We start from the raw sequence: 18,956 nt of genomic DNA on the forward strand, positions 1-18,956 counted from the left end.
TGCTGGTGTTGTGCCCAGCCAAGCTATTTGGTAGCAGTGTTGGTGCTTATCTTTGATATTGATTACAATCACACTGTGGGGGAGCAAACCCCTGCTTAGTTCTGCTCCATTGTGGATTCAAACCAATGCCCCTCTTGGCCTCGTCAATTTATGACACAACCCAAATTACCCAGCCAGGTGCAGTGGGTCACGCCTGTAATCCCAGCACTTCAGGAGGCCAAGGTGGGTGGATCACTTGGGGCCAGGAGTTTGAGACCAGCCTGGCCAACATGACAAAAGCCTGTCTCTACTAAAACTACAAAAATTAGCCAGGCGTGGTGGTGGGTGCCTGTGGTCCCAGCTACTTGGGAGGCTGAAGCATGAGAATTGCTTGAACCCAGGAGGCAGAGGTTGCAGTGAGCTGAGATTGCACCACTGCACTCCAGGCTGGGTGAGAGAGTGAAACTAAAACTAATAATGAGGCAGGTGTGGTGACTCATGCCTGTAATCCCAGCACTTTGGGAGGCAGAAGAGGGCAGATCAGTAGGTCAGGAGTTTGAGACCAGCCTGGCCAACATGGTGAAACCTCGTCTCTACTAAAAATACAAAAATTAGCTGGGTGTAGTGGTGAGTGCCTGTAATACCAGCTATTTGGGAGACCGAGGCAGGAGAATCACTTGAAACTGGGAGGTGCAAGTTGCAGTGAGCCGAGATCATGCCACTGCACTCCATCTGAAAACAAAACAAAACAAAACAAAACAAAACAAAACAAAACAACAACAAAAAAACATAATAATAGCTAGGCACGGTGGCTCACACTTGTAATCCCAGCACTTTGGGAGGCAGAGGCAGGGGGATCACCTGAAGTCAGGAGTTCGAAACCAGCCTGGCCAATGTGGTAAAACCCCATTTCTACTAATAATACAAAAATTAGCTGAGTGGGGTGGTGAATGCCTGTAATCCCAGCTACTCGGAGGTTGAGGCGGGAGAATCATTTGAACTCAGGAGGTGGAGGTTGCAGTGAGCCAAGATCATGCCACTGCACTCCAGCTTGGGTGACAAGAGCAAAACTCCATCTCCAAAATAATAATAATGATAATAATAATAGTTAAAAAATAAACCAATTACCCCTTTTAGCCTCACCTCATTCAAGGATTAAGTCATTTTCTCTCACAGCCTCACCCTATTTATTAATTTAACAAAAGCTTATATTTATTTGTTTATTAGAGACAAAGTCTCGCTACGTTGGCTAGGCTAGTCTCAAAATTCTGGCCTTAGTGATCTTCTTACCTTGGCCTTCCAAAGTGCTGGGATTACAGGCATAAATCACCATGCCCAGCATATTTTGAGAATTTATATTTTATTTTTTTAGAGACAGGGTCTTGCTCTGTCACTGAAGGTAGAGTGCAATGGCATGATCATAGCTCATTGTAACCTCAAAGTCTTGTGCTCAAGTGACCCTCCTTGCCTCAGCCTCCCAAGTAGCTGGGACTGAAGGTGCATGCCACCATGCCCAGCTAATTTAAGTTTTTAAGCGGTTGAGATACAACTGACTTGAATTTGATAGGTTTTGAATATGTTTACATCAGTGAAACTATCACTATGGTGAAAATACTAAACAGGCTGGGTGTGGTGGCTCACCTCTGTAATCCCAGCACATTGGGAGGCTGAGGTGGGAGTATTTTTAAATTTTATTTATTTATATATTTTTTAAAGACGGGGTTTCACCATGTTGGTCAGGCTGGTCTTGAACTCCCAACCTCAGGTGATCCACCGGCCTTGGCCTCCAAAGTGCTTGGATTACAGGCTTGAGCCACTACGCCCGGCCATTGGGAGTATTTTTTGAAGCTAGGAGTTTAAGACCAGCCTGGACAACATAGTGAGACACCCCCCCTCCCCGACCCTTGTCTTTACAGAAATGTAAAAAATTTCCAGGGCGTGGTGGCACATATTTGTAGTCCTATCTACTCGGGAGGATCCCTTGAGCACAGGAGTTTGAGGTTACAATGAGCTATGTTTGTGCCACTGCAATCCAGCCTTCGTGACAAAATATGACCCTGTCACTTAAAAAAAAATAGTGCTCAGGAGTTGTTGAAAAAAGAAAGAAAAAGGAAAAGAAGAAATACTGAGCATAACCATTTCTGCCAAAAGTTTTCTCCTGACCTTTGTATTTTCTCTTTCCTGACCTTTTGGCCCCCTCCCCCCAGGCAACCACTTATCCACTTTCTGTCACTGTACATCAGTTTGCATTTTATTAGGTTTTTATATAAATGAAATCATGCAGCATGTGCTTTTTTGGAGAGTGGGTGTGGCTTCTTTTACCATAATTATTTTTGAGATCTATCCAAATCCTTCATTGGTTTTTACTGCTGAGTTGTATTTCCCTGTATGAATATACCATAGTTTGTTAATTCATTCACCTATTTGTTTCTTTCAAAATTGTTTTCTTTTTAAGAAATGAGGTCAAGCCGGGCGTGGTGGCGCAAGCCTGTAATCCCAGCACTTTGGGAGGCCGAGGTGGGTGGATCACGAGGTCAAGAGATCGAGACCATCCTGGTCAACATGGTGAAACCCCGTCTCTACTAAAAATACAAAAAATTTGCTGGGCATGGTGGCCCGTGTCTGTAATACCAGCTACTCAGGAGGCTGAGGTTACGGTGAGCCAAGATCGCGCCGTTGCACTCCAGCCTGGGTAACAAGAGCGAAACACCGTCTCAAAAAAAAAAAAAAAAAAGAAATGAGGTCTTCTTTTATCTTTTCTTTTCTTTTCTTTTTTTTCTTTAAAGACGGGGTCTCGCTATGTTGCCCAGGCTGGAGTACAGTGGCTATTCACAGGCTCGATCCCACTACTGATCAGCACGGGAGTTTTGACCTGCTCCGTTTTTGACCTGGGCCAGTTCATCCCTCCTTAGGCAACCTGATGGTCCCCCACTCCCAGGAGGTCACCATATTGATGCAGAACTTAGTGTGGACACCAGATCAGCATAGTGCACTACAGCCCAGAACTCCTGGGCTCAAGCGATCCTCCCACCTCAGCCTCCCGAGTAGGTGGGACTACAGGCACCTGCCACTGCGCCTGGCAAGAAATGGGGTCTCATTATGTTGCCTAGGCTGGTCTTGAACTCCTGGGCTCAAGTAATCCTCCTGCCTCCACCTTCACCCTCCCAAAGGGCTAGGATTAGTGTCATTAGCATTTTTTAAATAGAGAAAATGTTCCTATGTTTTCACAATAGAGACAATGTTTTACTATGATGCCCAGGTTGGTCTCCAACTCCTGAGCTCAAGCGATCCTCCCACCTCCGCCTCCCAAAGTGCTGTGATTATAGGCATGAGCCACTGGGCCTGGCCTGGCCTCATTCAACAATTTTTTTTTTTTTTTTTTTTGAGATGGAGTTTCGCGTTGTCGCCTGGGCTGGAGTGTGGGGTGGCTTGATCTTGGCTCACTACAACCTCCACCTCCCAGATTCAAGCAATTCTCCCGCCTCAGCCTCCCGAGTAGGTGGGATTACAGGCACCCGCCACTACACCAAGCTAATTTTGTTTTGTATTTTTAGTAGAGACAGGGTTTCACTATGTTTGCCAGGCTGGTCTCGAATGCCTGATCTCGTGATCTGTCTTCCTCTGCCTCCCAAAGTGCTGGGATTACAGGCCTGAGCCACTATGCCTGGCCTTATTCAACTGTTTTTTTTTTTTTTTTTTTTTTTTTTTGAGAAGGAGTTTCGCTCTTGTTACCCAGGCTGGAGTGCAATGGCTCAATCTCGGCTCACCGCAACCTCCGCCTCCTGGGTTCAGGCAATTCTCCTGCCTCAGCCTCCTGAGTAGCTGGGATTACAGGCACACGCCACCATGCCCAACTAATTTTTTTTTGTATTTTTAGTAGAGACAGGGTTTCACCATGTTGACCAGGATGGTCTCGATCTCTTGACCTCGTGATCCACCCGCCTCGGCCTCCCAAAGTGCTGGGATTACAGGCTTGAGCCACCGTGCCCGGCCCCTTATTCAACTGTTAATGGGCATTTGGGTTATTTCCAGTTTTTGGATATTAACAAATATTATGGACTGGATTGTGTCCACCCATAAATATATATGTTAAAGCCCTAACCTCCAATGTGACTGTATCTGAAGATAGCTTCTTTAGGAGGAAATTAAGGCAAAATGAGGTCATTAAGGTGAAGCCCTAATCAGCTAGGACTGTAACCTTATAAGAAAGAAAAGAGAGCGATCTCTGCCTCTGTGTGTCTCGCTCTCTCACCCCTTTACTCTCCTTCATTCTCTTTTTTTTTTTTTTTGACGGAGTTTTGCTCTTGTTACCCAGGCTGGAGTGCAATGGCTCAATCTTGGCTCACCGAAACCTCTGCCTCCTGGGTTCAAGCAATTCTCCTGCCTCAGCCTCCCAAGTAGCTGGGACTACAGGCGTGCGCCACTATGCGCAGCTAATTTTTTGTATTTTTAGTAGAGACGGGGTTTCACCATGTTGACCAGGATGGTCTCAATCTCTTGACCTCGTGATTCACCCGCCTCGGCCTCCCAACGTGCTGGGATTACAGGCGTGAGCCACCGCGCCTGGCCTCCTTTATTCTCTTAATTCCATGTGAGGACACAGAAATTTGGCATCTGCAAGCCAAAAGGAGAGACCTCACCAGGAACCAAATTGGCTGCCACCTTGATCTTGGATTTTCTAGCTTCCAGAACTGTGAGAAACATCTTGTTTAGGCCACCTAGTCTACGATATTTTGTTACAGTAGTTCTAAATGAATAAGACAAGAAATGAAACTGGCTATGAACATTTGTAAGACAAGGCTGTATAGATGTATGCTTTCTTTCAGATAAAGACTCAGGAGTGGAATGGTTGGCTCATATGTACACTTACATTTAATTTTTTTTTTTTTTTTTTTTTTTTAAGACAGAGTTTCGATCTTGTTGCCCAGGCTGGAGTGCAGTGGTGAGATCTTGGCTCACTACAACCTCTGCCTCCTGGATTCAAGTGATTCTCCTGCCTCAGCCTCCTGAGTAGCTGGGATTACTGGTACATGCCACCACACCTGGCTAATTTTGTATTTTTAGTAAACACGGGTTTTCTCCACGTTGGTCAGGCTGGTCTCGAACTCCTGACCTCAGGTGATCCCCCAGCCTTGGCCTCCCAAAGCACTGGGGTTATAGGCATGAGTCGCTGTGCCTGGCCATGTATGTTTAATTTTTTTTTTTTTTTAAGATGGGTTTCACCATGTTGGTCAGGCTGGTCTTCAACTTCCGACCTCAGGTGATCCACCTGCCTTGGCCTCCAAAGTGCTTGGATTACAGGCGTGAGCTACCACGCCCGGCCACGTTTTTTTTTTTTTTTTTTTAAGACGGAGTTTCGCTCTTGTTACCCAGGCTGGAGTGCAATGGCGCGATCTCGGCTCACCGCAACCTCCGCCTCCCGGGTTCAGGCAATTCTCCTGCCTCAGCCTCCTGAGTAGCTGGGATTACAGGCACGCGCCACCATGCCCAGCTACTTTTTTGTATTTTTAGTAGAGACGGGGTTTCACCATGTTGACCAGGTTGGTCTCGATCTCTCGACCTCATGATCCACCCGCCTCGGCCTCCCAAAGTGCTGGGATTACAGGCTTGAGCCACCGCGCCCGGCCGCTGCGTTTAACTTTTTTTTTTTTTTTTTTTTTTTTTTTTTTGAGACGGAGTTTCGCTCTTGTTACCCAGGCTGGAGTGCAATGGCTCAATCTCGGCTCACCGCAACCTCCGCCTCCTGGGTTCAGGCAATTCTCCTGCCTCAGCCTCCTGAGTAGCTGGGATTACAGGCACGCGCCACCATGCCCAGCTAATTTTTTGTATTTTTTTTTTTAGTAGAGACGGGGTTTCACCATGTTGACCAGGATGGTCTTGATCTCTCGACCTCGTGATCCACCCGCCTCGGCCTCCCAAAGTGCTGGGATTACAGGCTTGAGCCACCGCGCCCGGCGCGTTTAACTTTTAAAACACTACGAAACTGTTTTCTAAAGTTGCAACATCATTTTACATTTCCACTGGTGGTATAGGAGTTCCATTTCCTCCATATCTTCAGCAACAGTTGGTATGGTCTGATTTTAAATTCTAACTAGGACCTTTAGTTGACAGAGCGCGGAGCCTACAGCAGCCTGAGGCCAAGCACTCCTGCTGGCTCCCACAGCCTGGCCTCCTTGCTGGCCGCCAGGTAGGTCACCGCTCGGGTCCAGGAGCTAGGCACGGGACCAGCCAGCGTCAGCCTCCAGGGCCTGGGCAGACCGCCAGGCGAGCGCGCCGCAGCGCTCAAAACTCGTCGCTGGCTGCCCTGCGTCTACTCGGCGGCTACTGGCTATGGAGCCGCGCACAGGGGGCGCCGCGGACCCTAAGGGGAGCAGAGGAGGTACAGGGATTGGGGGTGTTGGGGAAGGACAGGTTGAGTTGCTGCCACCCTCTTCCGGCCTGTCCGCTCCACATTTTTTTCTTCTGACAGGTGGTAAACAGAGCTGCTCTGGCGCCCAAGTGGCGCTGGCAGGGGGCAGGGGCCCAGCGATGGAGGCTGGACTTGAGGTCCCCTATACACCCCCACACCCGAGCGAAAGGGCCGCGTACCAGAGCAAGGGAGGGGCTCTCAGGAGTCTCCAGGGAGATGTGCAGATGTGCGGGGCGGGGTCTGTCCGTGGTCACTGGGGACACCTGAGCTCTCAGGGTCTGTAGTGAGCTGAGGGTAGGGGAGCTGGGGTCCCTGGGGACCTGTGGAGGGGGAATCTGGAGGTACATGGGTCATGGGGGAAGGGGCCTTCTGAGGAAATTCATGGGGATAGCAGAGGTTGCCTAGGATACCTAGAGTGGAAATTGGGGGACCCAGGGCTACGGGGTCAGGTCATGTTCTCCTAGAATATCTGGGGGAAACGGGGTCCCCGGAGATATCGTGGGCGAAGAGTTGGGCGTCCAGGGTGATTAGGGGGCAGTCGAGGACTTCACAGGGTGTTAAGAGGTGTCCAAGACTATTACAGTCAAAGAGCAATCTCCAGGGACACCGTGAGGGCAGGCGGGGGTGCACCGGCTACCCGCGATGGTCTGGGATCGGGTGAGGGGAGGGACAGCGGCGACCTCCGGAACTATTGAGGGAGTGGCCAGGGATCCCCGGGTATCCTGAGGGCGTGGGGGTGGGCCGAGGCCGAAGGTTGACGTTGACCTGTCCCCTTCTCCCGCCCAGGCCGCGGAACCTCTCAGCCGGCGGGCCCCAGCGCGCGACAGCTCCTGGCGCGGCTGGACGCGCGCCCCCTGGCGGCGCGAGCTGCGGGCGACGTGGCGGCGCTGGTACGCAGGGCAGGTGCCACATTGCGCCTGCGTCCCAAGGAGGGTGCGTGAAGGGGCGGGGCCTCCCCGGGGGGCAGGTTCGGAGAGGAGCTGGGTTCAGAGGGTCAGGCCCTGGGGATCAGCAGCTACTGCCCTGTCTTGGGTGGAGCCAAGGGGTGCGATTTGGAGGGGCGGGGCTCGGAGGCTGCTTCGAGTGGGCGGAGCCTTGGGGTTATCCTAAAATAGTCCGTGACGGTTATCGCAGTAGGCGAGGGCCAGATCAGTTGAGAGTGCGGGACTGTCTTCTGAAGTCTAGGAGGAGTAAAAAAAAAGAAAGAAAGAAAAAGAAAAAAAAAAAAGTGAGAATGCGGGGCTGGATCCCTGTTCTGGCCGATGAGGCTTCCAGGGTCATTTCCGAGGAGGTGGGGCCTGGAGAGTGCTGGGGGCGGGCATGCAGCGGAGGGGCAGGCCTAAAATGTGAGTCACGGGGGTGGAGCCTATAGGCCCATAGGGGCGGGGCTTGAGATGTCAGGAATGGGATGAGGGTTAGAGGCTAATCAGAGGGTGTGCTCTGGAAGGTTTGGGAGCCAAATTTTGGAGTAGCACCCTTCAGGGTGGGCCGAATGGTGTTATTTGAGGGATGTGTTCTGCGTGTTATTAGAGGGAGATAGGAAGGCCTGGAAGATTATTCACATGGGTGAGCCCAGGATTGTTTGTTAAGAAGGTGGGGTCCGAACAGTTATTTGTTTGGGCTGAGAGCCTTTAAAAGATTACTTGAGGGGATGGTGCCTAGTGAAATGGTGGGCCAGTTTGTAAATGAGGTGCAGGGGCTAGGCAAATAGATGAGGTTAGAATGCTAACTCAGGGAGCAGGTCCTAGGTAGTTTCCATGGCATGTCCCCCCACAGTCCTCTCCACCACTTTTATTCCCCAGCTGTTAGTGTGTTGGACTCTGCAGACATAGAGGTCACAGACAGTCGCCTGCCTCATGCCACTATTGTGGATCACCCGTCCCAGGTACCAACTCATCCTTCTATTAGAGGCCACCTGCCTCGGGGCAATCTATGTACACCTATGTCCTTTATTCCAGCACCGTCGGTTAGAGACATGTAACAAGCCTCCCCAAGTGATCCAGGGTAAGGCACGTAGTGCTCCAAAGCCCTCCCAGGCCTCTGGTCACTTCTCTGTGGAGCTGGTCCGCGGTCACGCAGGCTTTGGCCTCACCTTAGGTGGGGGCCGGGATGTGGTTGGGGATGCTCCGCTGTCCGTGCGCGGGCTGCTGAAGAATGGCCCGGCACAGCGCTGTGGTCGTTTGGAGGTGAGCCCTGAAGCCCCTTCCACTGGTAGGTGCTATCTCTCCATTTGTTGGGATGGTCTCCTTTTGCCTTTCCAACACTACTGACTTGCACTCTTGAAGGTCGGGGACCTCGTGCTTCACATCAATGGAGAGTCAACGCAGGGCCTCACCCATGCCCAGGCTGTGGAGCGGATCCGAGCTGGAGGCCCCCAGCTCCACCTGGTGCTTCATCGGCCTCTAGAGACCCACCCTGGCAAGCCTCAAGGGGTGGGAGAGCCCCAAAAAGGAGTTGGTGGGTTTCCCAGGGAAGAGAAGTCAGAGATCAGTGAGGAGAAGGGAGAGGTTCACAGAGTGGAGAGGCTGAGATTCTGGGTAGGAAGGGTTTGGTGGTCTCTGTGGGGAGAGTATGCAAGAGGTCATGGTATTCTCACAAGTAGGAGCAGGGAGGGTCCCAGGGTCCCAGGATAGGAATAAAGTAGGGGCAGGGAGGGGTGTCAGTCCCAAGGATAGGGATTTCAGAGGATGGGCTTTCCAGGTACTGTGGAGAGAGAAGGGAAGGGGTCTGGGATAAAAGCAAGTGTTTGGAAGGAAGGGTCTTAGTTCTTAGAGGGGAAGGCAGAGTGGATCTTACCGGGGAGGAAATGGGAAGGAGATCCAGAGGGTATCGGGTCTAGTTCTGAAGAACAGAGTCTGTGATTTGGGAGTCAAGGGAGGTGGGATGAGAGGAGAGAGTAGGGGATCCTAGATGAGAGGGGCTTGATTTCCTTTGGAGACTGTAGGAAATGATTTCTGAGGGGCATGTTCTGGATCCAGGAGGGGAGGGGTCTCGGGAAAGGAGGTGTTAGGGTTGTGAGGGGCGGTGCTGGCCCCAGAAGGCCTCGAGAGGAGATTTTTCTAAGGGCCAAGTTCTCCGTCTCCCACAGCCTTTGGGTTATTCTGTCCACCCTCGGCCAAAAGCCCTGATTTCCCTTCCCTACTTCACCACCCAATCTAACCCGTAGTCCCGCCATTGCCAGATCGCAGCCCAGATCCTGGAGGGCCGGAGGCGATGGGGTCTCGCAGCAGCAGCACTTCCCCAGTTCAGCACCTTCCATCCCGGACGACACTCAAGAAGACCCGGGGCAGCCCGGAGCCTAGACCAGAGGCAGCCGCCGGTGGCCCCAAGGTTTCTCCTCCTGAGCGCCTCACTGAGGATCCCAACGATCAGACCCCTGGTTCCCCGGGTCCCTGGCTAGTGCCCAGCGAGGAACGGCTCTTGCGCACCCTAGGGGTCCGGGGGGCAGCGCAGCTCGCTCAGGAGAAGGCAGCCGGAAGGCGGAGGCACTGAGCCTACCTGTGGCGGCTCGGGGCTCACTAGTTACCGCCCAACCTGGATCCGGCGCGTGTGGCCGCCCCGCTCTTGTCACCTCCCCAGAGCTTCCACTTGGTCTGGTCCCCCCTCCCGCTCCGCAGTGGCTCTGCCCGCACTCCCCTCTCAGCGTCAGTGGTACAACCCTTCCAGCCCGGCCAGCCTGAACTTCTGGTTCTGGGGCGGGCGGGGGTGTGTGTGTGTAATAAAATGGTTCGACCCGGTCTTGGCTTGCCAGGTGCTCGAGGCGGGGTAGGGCTGCTCAGAGCAGTCTGTAAAGGAGCGAGTGGGTCGATCCTGTTTAGAGTAATCGCTGACGTGCTTCGTGCAGCTGGTCTCCTGCTTGCACACAGATCTTTGCTTCTGCCTGCCGGTTCTCAGCCCGGCGTGCTTTCTCCCCATTCTTTTTCTCTTTACCGTCTCCTGCTCCTCTCCTTATTCATTCATTTCACCTTTTTGGAGGTGTGCAGGGGCTCACACATAAATTATTGTGCATGGCATGGTGGGCCTGTCGTGGCGGGACTACACCAGTGTACCCACAGACCCTCAGCTGACGTCGGGCGAAGCAGGGCGGCTTCCTTCGCCAGGGGCCTGTGGTCTCCCACTTCCGGCCTAGTCGGCCAGCTTTTGCTGGCACCTAGGCTACCACTCTCAGGGCACCAGCTGGGGACCTGGAGCCCCCTTTGGGGCGGAGCAGGGAAGGTGTGAGTCAGCGCCCCCGGGCGGGCCGGGCTAAAAAAGGCTGTTAGAACCTTTGGGCCGTGCCCCCATTTTCCGTACATGGTGAAGAACTGCAGCCCGGCTTGTGTGCACACGCCACACACTGGGCGTTCCTGGCCCTGGGAGAGGCCCAGAGTTTCCTTCACCCTGGGAACAGAGCTCCACAGCCAGGGCTTATATGGCCAGCGGGACTCCAACCGGGGTAGCCGCGAGGAAGGCGCTGGCAGAGGAGAGCAATGTCCAGTCACCTCCGCTGTCGCCACATCCTGAGCACTCGGCTCCATCCCCCCCCAAGAGGGAAGCTGTGGTTTGACGGAATGGGCAACTTTTGCCCCTGTGGGGAGAAGACGGGGAAGGAAGAAAGAAATTAAAGGATCTGGTGGGGCGCGGTGGCTCACCCCCATAATCCCAGCACTTTGGGAGGCAGAGGCTGGCGGATCACCTGAGGTCGACCAACATGGAGAAACCCGTCTCTACTAAAAATACAAAAATTAGCCAGGGGTGGTGACATGCGTCTGTAGTTCCAGCTACTCGGGAGGCTGAGGGAGAATAGCTTGAACCTGGGAAGCAGAGGTTGTGGTGAGCCGAGATTAACACCATTACACTTCAGCCTGGGTGATAAGACTGAAACTCCATGTCAAATAAATAAATAAATAAATAAAAAGAAAAGAAAAGAGAAAGGAAAAAAGAAAAGAAAGAAATTAAAGGACCCGAGTGTGAGAGTCCAGGTGGCCTTGGAGAGGAAAGAGGAACGGAGAAGACAAGCTGCAAGAGCTGGGAGCTGGAGGGTGAAGAGGCGAACACTGAGTGGTTAAAGCTGTACATAGACATTGTGGGAGAGTGTGCCAGGGTGGCTTCCAGCTACCCCTGACTTAGAGCCTGGTGGAGGTGTGGTTCTTCAGAACTCAGCAAAAGGCTCAAGAGCCCCAGTCCTATAAATACAGTCCCACCCAGGAGACTAATAATAGTAACCCCAGCCAGCATGTACTTAGTTTTATCTTTGCTACTGGCTTTATTGCAATATTTATTTTCATCTACAGTAGTTGCACATCCACTCAATGATCCAAATATGTCCATTTCACAGAGGAGGAAAGCGAGGCCCAGGGAGTGCAGATAGCTTGAGAGAAGAGGGTCAAAGCAAGATTTAATCAAAGCCTGATTTCCAAGCCTGTCCTCTTAATTTCACCTGCATTGACAAATATTCATTGAACCCCAACTGTATACATTGCACTGTGCTAGGTACTGTGGAGATGCTGGAGGAACAAGACATAATATTTCTATCTTTGTGTAGCTGAGGGTAAACAGATGTTAGACAAAAAAGACAAGAAAATGAATAAATTAAAAACCAGACTGGGCGCAGTGGCTCACACTTGTAATCCCAGCACCTTGGGAAGCCAAGGCTGGCAGATCACCTGAGGTTGAGAGTTTGAGACCAGCCTGACCAACATGGAGTAACCCCATCTCTACTAAAAATACAAAAATTAGGTGGGCATGGTGGCAGGTGCCTGTAATCCCAGTTACTCGGGAGGCTGAGGCAAGGAGAATTCCTTGAACCCGGGAGGCAGATGTTGCAGCAATGAGCCAAGATTGTGCCACTGCACTCCAGCCTGAGTGACAGAGCAAGACTTCGTCTCAAACAACAACAATAACGACAACAACAAAACCCATTTCAGGACAGACATGGTGGTTCGTGCCTGTAGTCCCAGCACTTCGGGAGGCTGAAGCGGGTGGATTGCTTGAGCCTATGAGTTTGAGACCAGCCTGGGCAACATAGAGAGTCCTCCTCTACAAAAAGTTGAAAAAAATAGCAGGGTGTGGTGGCTCATGCCTGTAGTCCCAACTACTTGGGACACTGAGGTGGGAGGATCACTTGAGCCCGGGAGGTCAGGGCTGCAGCAAGCCATGATTTTGCCACTGCACTCTAGCTGGGATGACAGTGAGACCTTATTAAAAAAAAAAAAAAGTCCAGGTGCAGTGGCTCACACCTGTAATCCCAGCACTTTGGGAGGCCAAGGCAGATAGATCATCCAAGGTTGGGAGTTCCAGACCAGTCTGACCAACATGGAGAAATCCCATATAAAAATACGAAATTAGCTGGGTGTGGTGGCACATGCCTGTAATCCCTGATACTCAGGAGGCTGAGGCAGGAGAATTGCTTGAACCTGGAAGGTGGAGGTTGCGCCATTGCACACCAGCCTGGGCAACAAGAACAAAACTCTGTATCCAAAAAAAAAAAAAAAAAAAAAAAAAAAAAAAAAGACAATTTCAGAGAGAAGTGAGAGCCATGAAGCTATGAAGGAGGTTATATTGTGGGAGATGATGGTGGGCTTCTGGCCTCTTTGAAGACGTAACACTTGAGCTGGGAACTGAATGAGCAGAAGCCAGGTATATGAAGCACCGAGCGAAGGACATTGACAACAGGGGGCTGAAGCGGAACCAGGTTTGTCTTGTTTCAGAAACTCAGATGTGTCCTCACAGAGTTGGCAAGCACATACTCATCACTGGGAAGAGTATGTTTCATCCTTTCCACTATTCACTCCCACTTCCAGCAACCTGGACTGAAGGGGGGTGCTCTTTCCTTAGTTTTGAGGGGCCCTGTGTGGGCAGAGTGAGCAGGCAGGCCCTTGGGTTGAATCCTCTTGGCCACCCAGTTATGATTCTCCTCCACTTCAAATGAGATAAGAATAAAAGCAACATCTAGTCTGGAGAGTATGTCCCTCGGGGTACCTCTGGGATTCTGATTCCAGGAGACCAGATGCATGTCTTAGATGAAGAAATTAAGGCTGAGCTGGGGGAAATAACCTGCTCAAAATAACACACTCAGCCAGGTGTGGTGGCTCATGCCTGTAATTTCGGCACCTTGGAAGGCCAAGGCAGGAGGATTGCTTGAGGTCAGGAGTTCAAGACCAGCCTGACCAACATAGCGAGACTGCGTCTCTACTAAAAAATAAATAAAGTGTCTACAAATGTCACCCAGCCTTGCACCCCAGGAACTGTCCATTCATCTTTCCAATCCCCCAGAAATAAACTTTCCTATTCCTCATGTACGATTGTGCTGACTGGCCCCTCTCTTCAGAACCAGGAAACTGAAGCCCAACATTTAGGGCCAGGACTTCCTGGACTTCCTTGGGATTGCAGAGCACAGAATCAGACCCTGGTCTCTAACACCATTACAAAAAAAGTTGTTTTTTTTTTTCTTCTTCTTTTTTTTTTTTAATAGAGACAAGCTCTCACTACATTGCCCAGGCTGGTCTCGAACTCAAGCTGAAGTGATTCTCCCACCTTGGCCTCCCAAAGTGTTAGGATTACAGGTGTGAGCCACTGCTCCTGGTCTTGGGCTCTAACATTAGAAACAAGGCTTGCCCTATTTCTTATCAGCTCAATGCTCACCAAGCCCTGTTCTCACACAGCCTTTACACGGGCAGGATCTTATTCCCATCACTGCTCAGAGGTTTCTTCCACTGTCCACAATCCATTATCCAAAATTCTAGAGAACAAAAAGCTCTGTAAACTGGTGGTTTTCTGACGAGTTAGGCACTATTTGGTTACAAAATTTGACCTGATCTAATGAGGAACACTTTTCTTTCTTTGTTTTTCCTTTTTTGGAGACAGGATCTTTCTCTGTTGCCCAGGTAGGAGTGCAGTGGCGTGATCATGGTTCACTGAGCCTCGAACTCCCAGGCTCAAGCAATCCTGCCACCTCAGCCTCCCGAGTAGTTGGGATTATAGGCACGTGCCTAGACTAATTTTTAAAATTATTTGTAGAGACGATTATGTTCCCAAGATTGATCTCAAACTCCTGGGCTCAAGCAATCCTTCCACCTGAGCCTCTCAGAGTGCTGGGATTACTGGCATGAGCCACCGCGGCCGGCCAAGGAACACTCTTCAATCCTTAACCAGTTACTGTGAACGTTCATGCTTTTTCTTGAATAAACACTGTTTCTTTCTTTCTTTTTTTTTTTTTTTTTTTTTTGAGACAGAGTTTCGCTCTTGTTACCCAGGCTGGAGTGCAATGGCACGATCTCGGCTCACCGCAACCTCCGCCTCCTGGGTTCAGGCAATTCTCCTGTCTCAGCCTCCTGAGTAGCTGGGATTACAGGTACGCACCACCATGCCCAGCTAACTTTTTGTATTTTTAATAGAGACGGGGTTTCACCATGTTGACCAGGATGGTCTCGATCTCTTGACCTCGTGATCCACCCGCCTCGGCCTCCCAAAGTGCTGGGATTACAGGCTTGAGCCACCGCGCCCGGCTGTTTCTATTTTTTTTAACGCGTCAGCTCCAAACCCCGGCTGAGAGTATATGCACAGGAAGACTCCGAAATAAAAAATGTTCTGAATTCTGGCAACGTACTGGGTCCCAAGTCTTTGGGATTTAACTCCGCCTCGGCCGTTTTATTCAGTTAAGGAAACTGAGTCACTCCCTCCCAAAGCCAGATTCCCTTGGTTCTAAGTTGAAGCTGTCTCGGGTACATTTGCATTCCAAAAAGGCGAAGGGTCCCGCTATTACTGCTCCTGGTACCTGCAGCTACCACGCATCCCGCCAATGGGGCGCCCTGGGGGCTGTGCGTCAGGCTGGGAGTATCCTTGGCGGGCGGGGCGAGGGGGCTTCCGGGGCGGCAGCCACCTGGCCCGGCCCCCTCCGGCCCCGCCCGCGTCAGCTCTGCGCGGTGATTCACTCCCTCCTTCGCCCCGGGGCCCCCTTCCCGGCCAGACGGCGGGCAAGACGGCTGGGTGTGCAGAGTCCTCGAACCCACGAGCAAGCGAGCAGATCCTCCGAGGCCCCAGGGACTCCAGCCCATGCCATGGCGGATTCAGATCGCCTCTCGGCCCCCGGCTGCTGGGCCGCCTGCACCAACTTCTCGCGCACCCGAAAGGGAATCCTCCTGTTTGCTGAGATTGTGAGTGTCCTGGGGCAGGCGCGTGGGTAAAAGCGGGATGGGGTGGCTGGACCACGCAGAACCGGATGGTCCGGGTGAGGCGGGCACATGGCCGGGGCGCTTGGCAGTGGGGTGCAGGTGGGTGGGTTCACGGTGAAGGCCCGAAACCCGGGGCGCACGGCGAGTCGGTGGGGTTTGGAAAAGAAGGTGGTTGAGATCTAGTGGCCCCGGGGTGAGGCAAGAAGCCTATAACGCAAACGGAGGGCTGCGTAGGGGGAGCCTGTGTGGACTCATCAGCGGACGCATCGAAGGGGTCCTGGGGCAGGGGGAAGTGGGGGCCTCCTGCGGCAGGGCGTGGCGCGGCCTGGGCACCGGAGGGCGGGCTGGCAGCGCGCCCAGGGGCAGGGCTTGTTGGGGTGGGCCCCCCCGCGCTAGTCCCGCGGTGTAGAGCGCCCCACCCGTTGCCAGTTCTTCCTCGCCCGTCTGAGGCCGGGCGGGATATCCTTAGCTTTTCGGGGTTTCCACCCTCCTCAAAGTGGGCGCTGCCTTTGAGTCACTTGTAGAAGGGGTGCGGTGCCTTTAACGGAGTCCCGCCTCTCTGGTGTCACTCTTACCACTTCCCAAAGGGGTTGCTGGGGGAACTGGGTGTCCCGCCTAGGTCAAGGCCACAAAGCCGGCGTCACCGGGGCTCGCAAAACACCTGGCAGCGCCACTCCCCTCAGGCTGCCCATATCCTAGAAGGGAAAGGGGGAAGAAACTGAGGCACCCAAGTCTACCCCTTACTTGCTGGGTGACCCCGGGCAAGCCATTAGACCTCTCTGTGCCTCAGTTTTCTCATCTATCAATTAGAGTAATAATAGTACCCAGCATGGGATTGTGGTGATGATTAAGTGAATCTGGAACACAATGAGCACACAAAAAATGTTTAGCTATTATTATGTGTCATTTCCCTAGCCCTGGTAGGCATCCAAACATAGGACCCCCAATTTAAACCAATCGCCTCAGCCCTTAGGTCTCCTTTCCCATGTTCCCTTTTCCAGATATTATGCCTGGTGATCCTGATCTGCTTCAGTGCCTCCACACCAGGCTACTCCTCCCTGTCCGTGGTTGAGATGATCCTTGCTGCTATTTTCTTTGTTGTCTACATGTGTGACCTGCACAGCAAGATACCATTCATCAACTGGCCCTGGAGTGTGAGAAGGGGTCAACAATGGCAAGGCCAGGGAGGGGTCTGGGCAATTAGGATTGTCTGGGGAACTCTGGATGCTGATTTCCCTCTTCTCCTCCCTACACTTCACAGGATTTCTTCAGAACCCTCATAGCTGCGATCCTCTACCTGATCACCTCCATTGTCGTCCTTGTTGAGAGAGGAAACCACTCCAAAATCGTCGCAGGGGTAAAGGTCATGGGAGCAGCTCTGAAGCACAGAGGGAAGGGTTTGAGGAACCTGTCAGGGGCCAATTCTGCCTGTGCTTCTAGCAGAAAGCCTGTGATCCATAGCAAGTCACACTTGTCCTCAGGGCATGCATGTCCCAGGCCTTGGTTTTACCTCCCAAGGTCTTCATTTGCTGCGAAGGGCAGTCCCTTGTCAGACACAAGGATAGGAAGTACAAACAGGTGGCCCCTTTGTCAATGCACTAGACTACCATCTGCAAGAACTTTGTCCCAGGCCGGGCGCCGTGGCTCACGCCTGTAATCCCAGCACTTTGGGAGGCCGAGGCGGGTGGATCACGAGGTCAAGAGATCGAGACCATCCCGGTCAACAAGGTGAAACCTCGTCTCTACTAAAAATACAAAAATTAGCTGGGCATGGTGGTGCGTGCCGTAGTCCCAGCTACTCGGGAGGCTGAGGCAGGAGAATTGCTTGAACCCAGGAGGTGGAGGTTGTGGTGAGCCGAGATCGCACCATTGCACTCCATCCTGGGTAACAAGAGCGAAACTCTGTCTCAAAAAAAAAAAAAAAAAAAAAAGAACTTTTTCCCAAATGTAGTAGGGATTGGGGCTGGGCAGGGTGGCTCATGCCTGTATTCCCAGCACTTTGGGAGGCTGAGGCCGAGGCTGGTGGATCATGAGGTCAGGAGTTTGAGACCAGCCCGGCCAACATGGTGAACCCCAGTCTCTTCTAAAAACATTAGCCGTGCATGGTGGTGGGTACCTGTAGTCCCAACTACTAAGGAGGCTGAGGCAGGAGAATAACTTGAACCCAGGAGACAAAGGTTGCAGTGAGCTGAGATCATGCCACTGTATTCCAGCCTGGGTGACAGTGAGACAGTGTCTCAAAAAAAAAAAAAAAAAAAAAAAGTAGTATGAATTGTGCATGCTACATGTAGGGCCACAGTGTGACCTCCCTGTGTTGAAGCATAGGAGGAGGGAGGGTGGGGTAGGATGCATTCTCTTGACCTTCCCCTGGGGTTCTTTGGCTTCCCAACTTTCAGTCCCGTCCTGCATGGGGCAGGTGCTGGAGGTGGTGAATACAAGAAGGTAAGAGACTGAGTACCCTGACTACTTAATCTAACCCCACGACTCCTATCCTGTCCCCCAGGTACTGGGCCTAATCGCTACATGCCTCTTTGGCTATGATGCCTATGTCACCTTCCCCTTTCGGCAGCCAAGACATACAGCAGCCCCCACTGGTAAGTGTGTATGTGTGTGTTGGTGGGGGGCAAGGGGATTGCTGAGAGGGCAGAGGAGAGAAGGAAAGCAATCTCTTAAAGACATGAATGCCAACTCTGTCCAGTATTGGTTCTTATGGGCTTTTGTACCAACAGGTATCATAAGCTTCAGTATTCTTGTGCATAAAATGTTCATGGACTTTGGATCTTGTTTTTAAAAATGGGCATATAGATTCAGCAATTGCTTTCTCTCTTTTCCTCACCTGCAGACCCCGCAGATGGCCCGGTGTAGGCGAACTCCCCTCATTTCTCTCTGCAGTCTGCAAACAACTCCTCCACTGAAATACACCTCTCCATCCCCACAACAACATTCCCAGCCAACCAAATCCCACCCCCTCATTGAGGTAAAAGTGCCTTTATTGGGAGACTTTTGTCTTCTAGCCTGCCAATCAACCCTCCTGGGTGTGGCCACCATTATGCTTGGGCCTAGGTCCTCCCTCGGCAGGATCCAATAGGAGATACCAGTTCTGCCTGAACCATGCCCCCACCTGAGTCACAAAATGAGGAAGGGAGACTTAGATTTCAGAGTCCAGGCCCCAGGATGTGACCCACTCCAAATAATCTCCTCGGTGTGGGTGGTGGTTCTGTAGAGGGATAAATAATAAACATATTGTTAAAATATATGATAATGAATAAAGTAATCCTTTCATCAAATGTGGGTAAATTTCAAGCATCAGGAGGGAGAAATGGAGCGGAGACAGCTGGGGCAAGGAGGCAAAGAAGCCAGGCCAGTTTTGCAGCAAATATTAAATTACTTCAATAATACAAACTAGAAGCCTGGTG

At 51.8% G+C, this 18,956-nt stretch overlaps 2 protein-coding genes across 5 annotated transcripts; both read left to right on the forward strand.

Annotated features, from left to right (window-relative positions):
* The first annotated feature begins 6,189 nt into the window (after nt 1-6,189).
* MAGIX (MAGI family member, X-linked) lies at nt 6,190-10,125 on the forward strand. Of its 4 annotated transcripts, none has more exons than XM_010350226.3 (6): nt 6,190-6,358; nt 7,175-7,321; nt 8,191-8,273; nt 8,347-8,574; nt 8,674-8,845; nt 9,570-10,125. In XM_010350226.3, exons 1-6 carry the CDS (start codon nt 6,310-6,312, stop codon nt 9,878-9,880), a joined length of 990 nt encoding a protein of 329 aa, XP_010348528.1. In that variant the 5' UTR covers nt 6,190-6,309; the 3' UTR covers nt 9,881-10,125. The 4 variants fall into 4 exon arrangements, with proteins under 4 accessions (XP_010348528.1, XP_039331339.1, XP_003939615.1 ...); XM_039475405.2 differs by having other exon boundaries at nt 8,674-8,806; XM_003939566.4 differs by lacking the exon at nt 8,347-8,574 and having other exon boundaries at nt 6,191-6,358.
* A 5,136-nt stretch (nt 10,126-15,261) lies between these two features.
* PLP2 (proteolipid protein 2) lies at nt 15,262-18,810 on the forward strand. Its single transcript, XM_003939569.3, has 5 exons — nt 15,262-15,522; nt 16,542-16,694; nt 16,802-16,897; nt 18,044-18,134; nt 18,383-18,810. The coding sequence occupies exons 1-5, from the start codon at nt 15,427-15,429 to the stop codon at nt 18,403-18,405; spliced, it is 459 nt and encodes a 152-aa protein (XP_003939618.1). The 5' UTR covers nt 15,262-15,426; the 3' UTR covers nt 18,406-18,810.
* The last annotated feature ends 146 nt before the right edge of the window (nt 18,811-18,956 follow it).

The sequence above is a fragment of the Saimiri boliviensis genome, chromosome X (assembly GCF_048565385.1).
Source record: "Saimiri boliviensis isolate mSaiBol1 chromosome X, mSaiBol1.pri, whole genome shotgun sequence".
In the NCBI taxonomy this organism is placed as follows: domain Eukaryota; kingdom Metazoa; phylum Chordata; class Mammalia; order Primates; family Cebidae; genus Saimiri; species Saimiri boliviensis.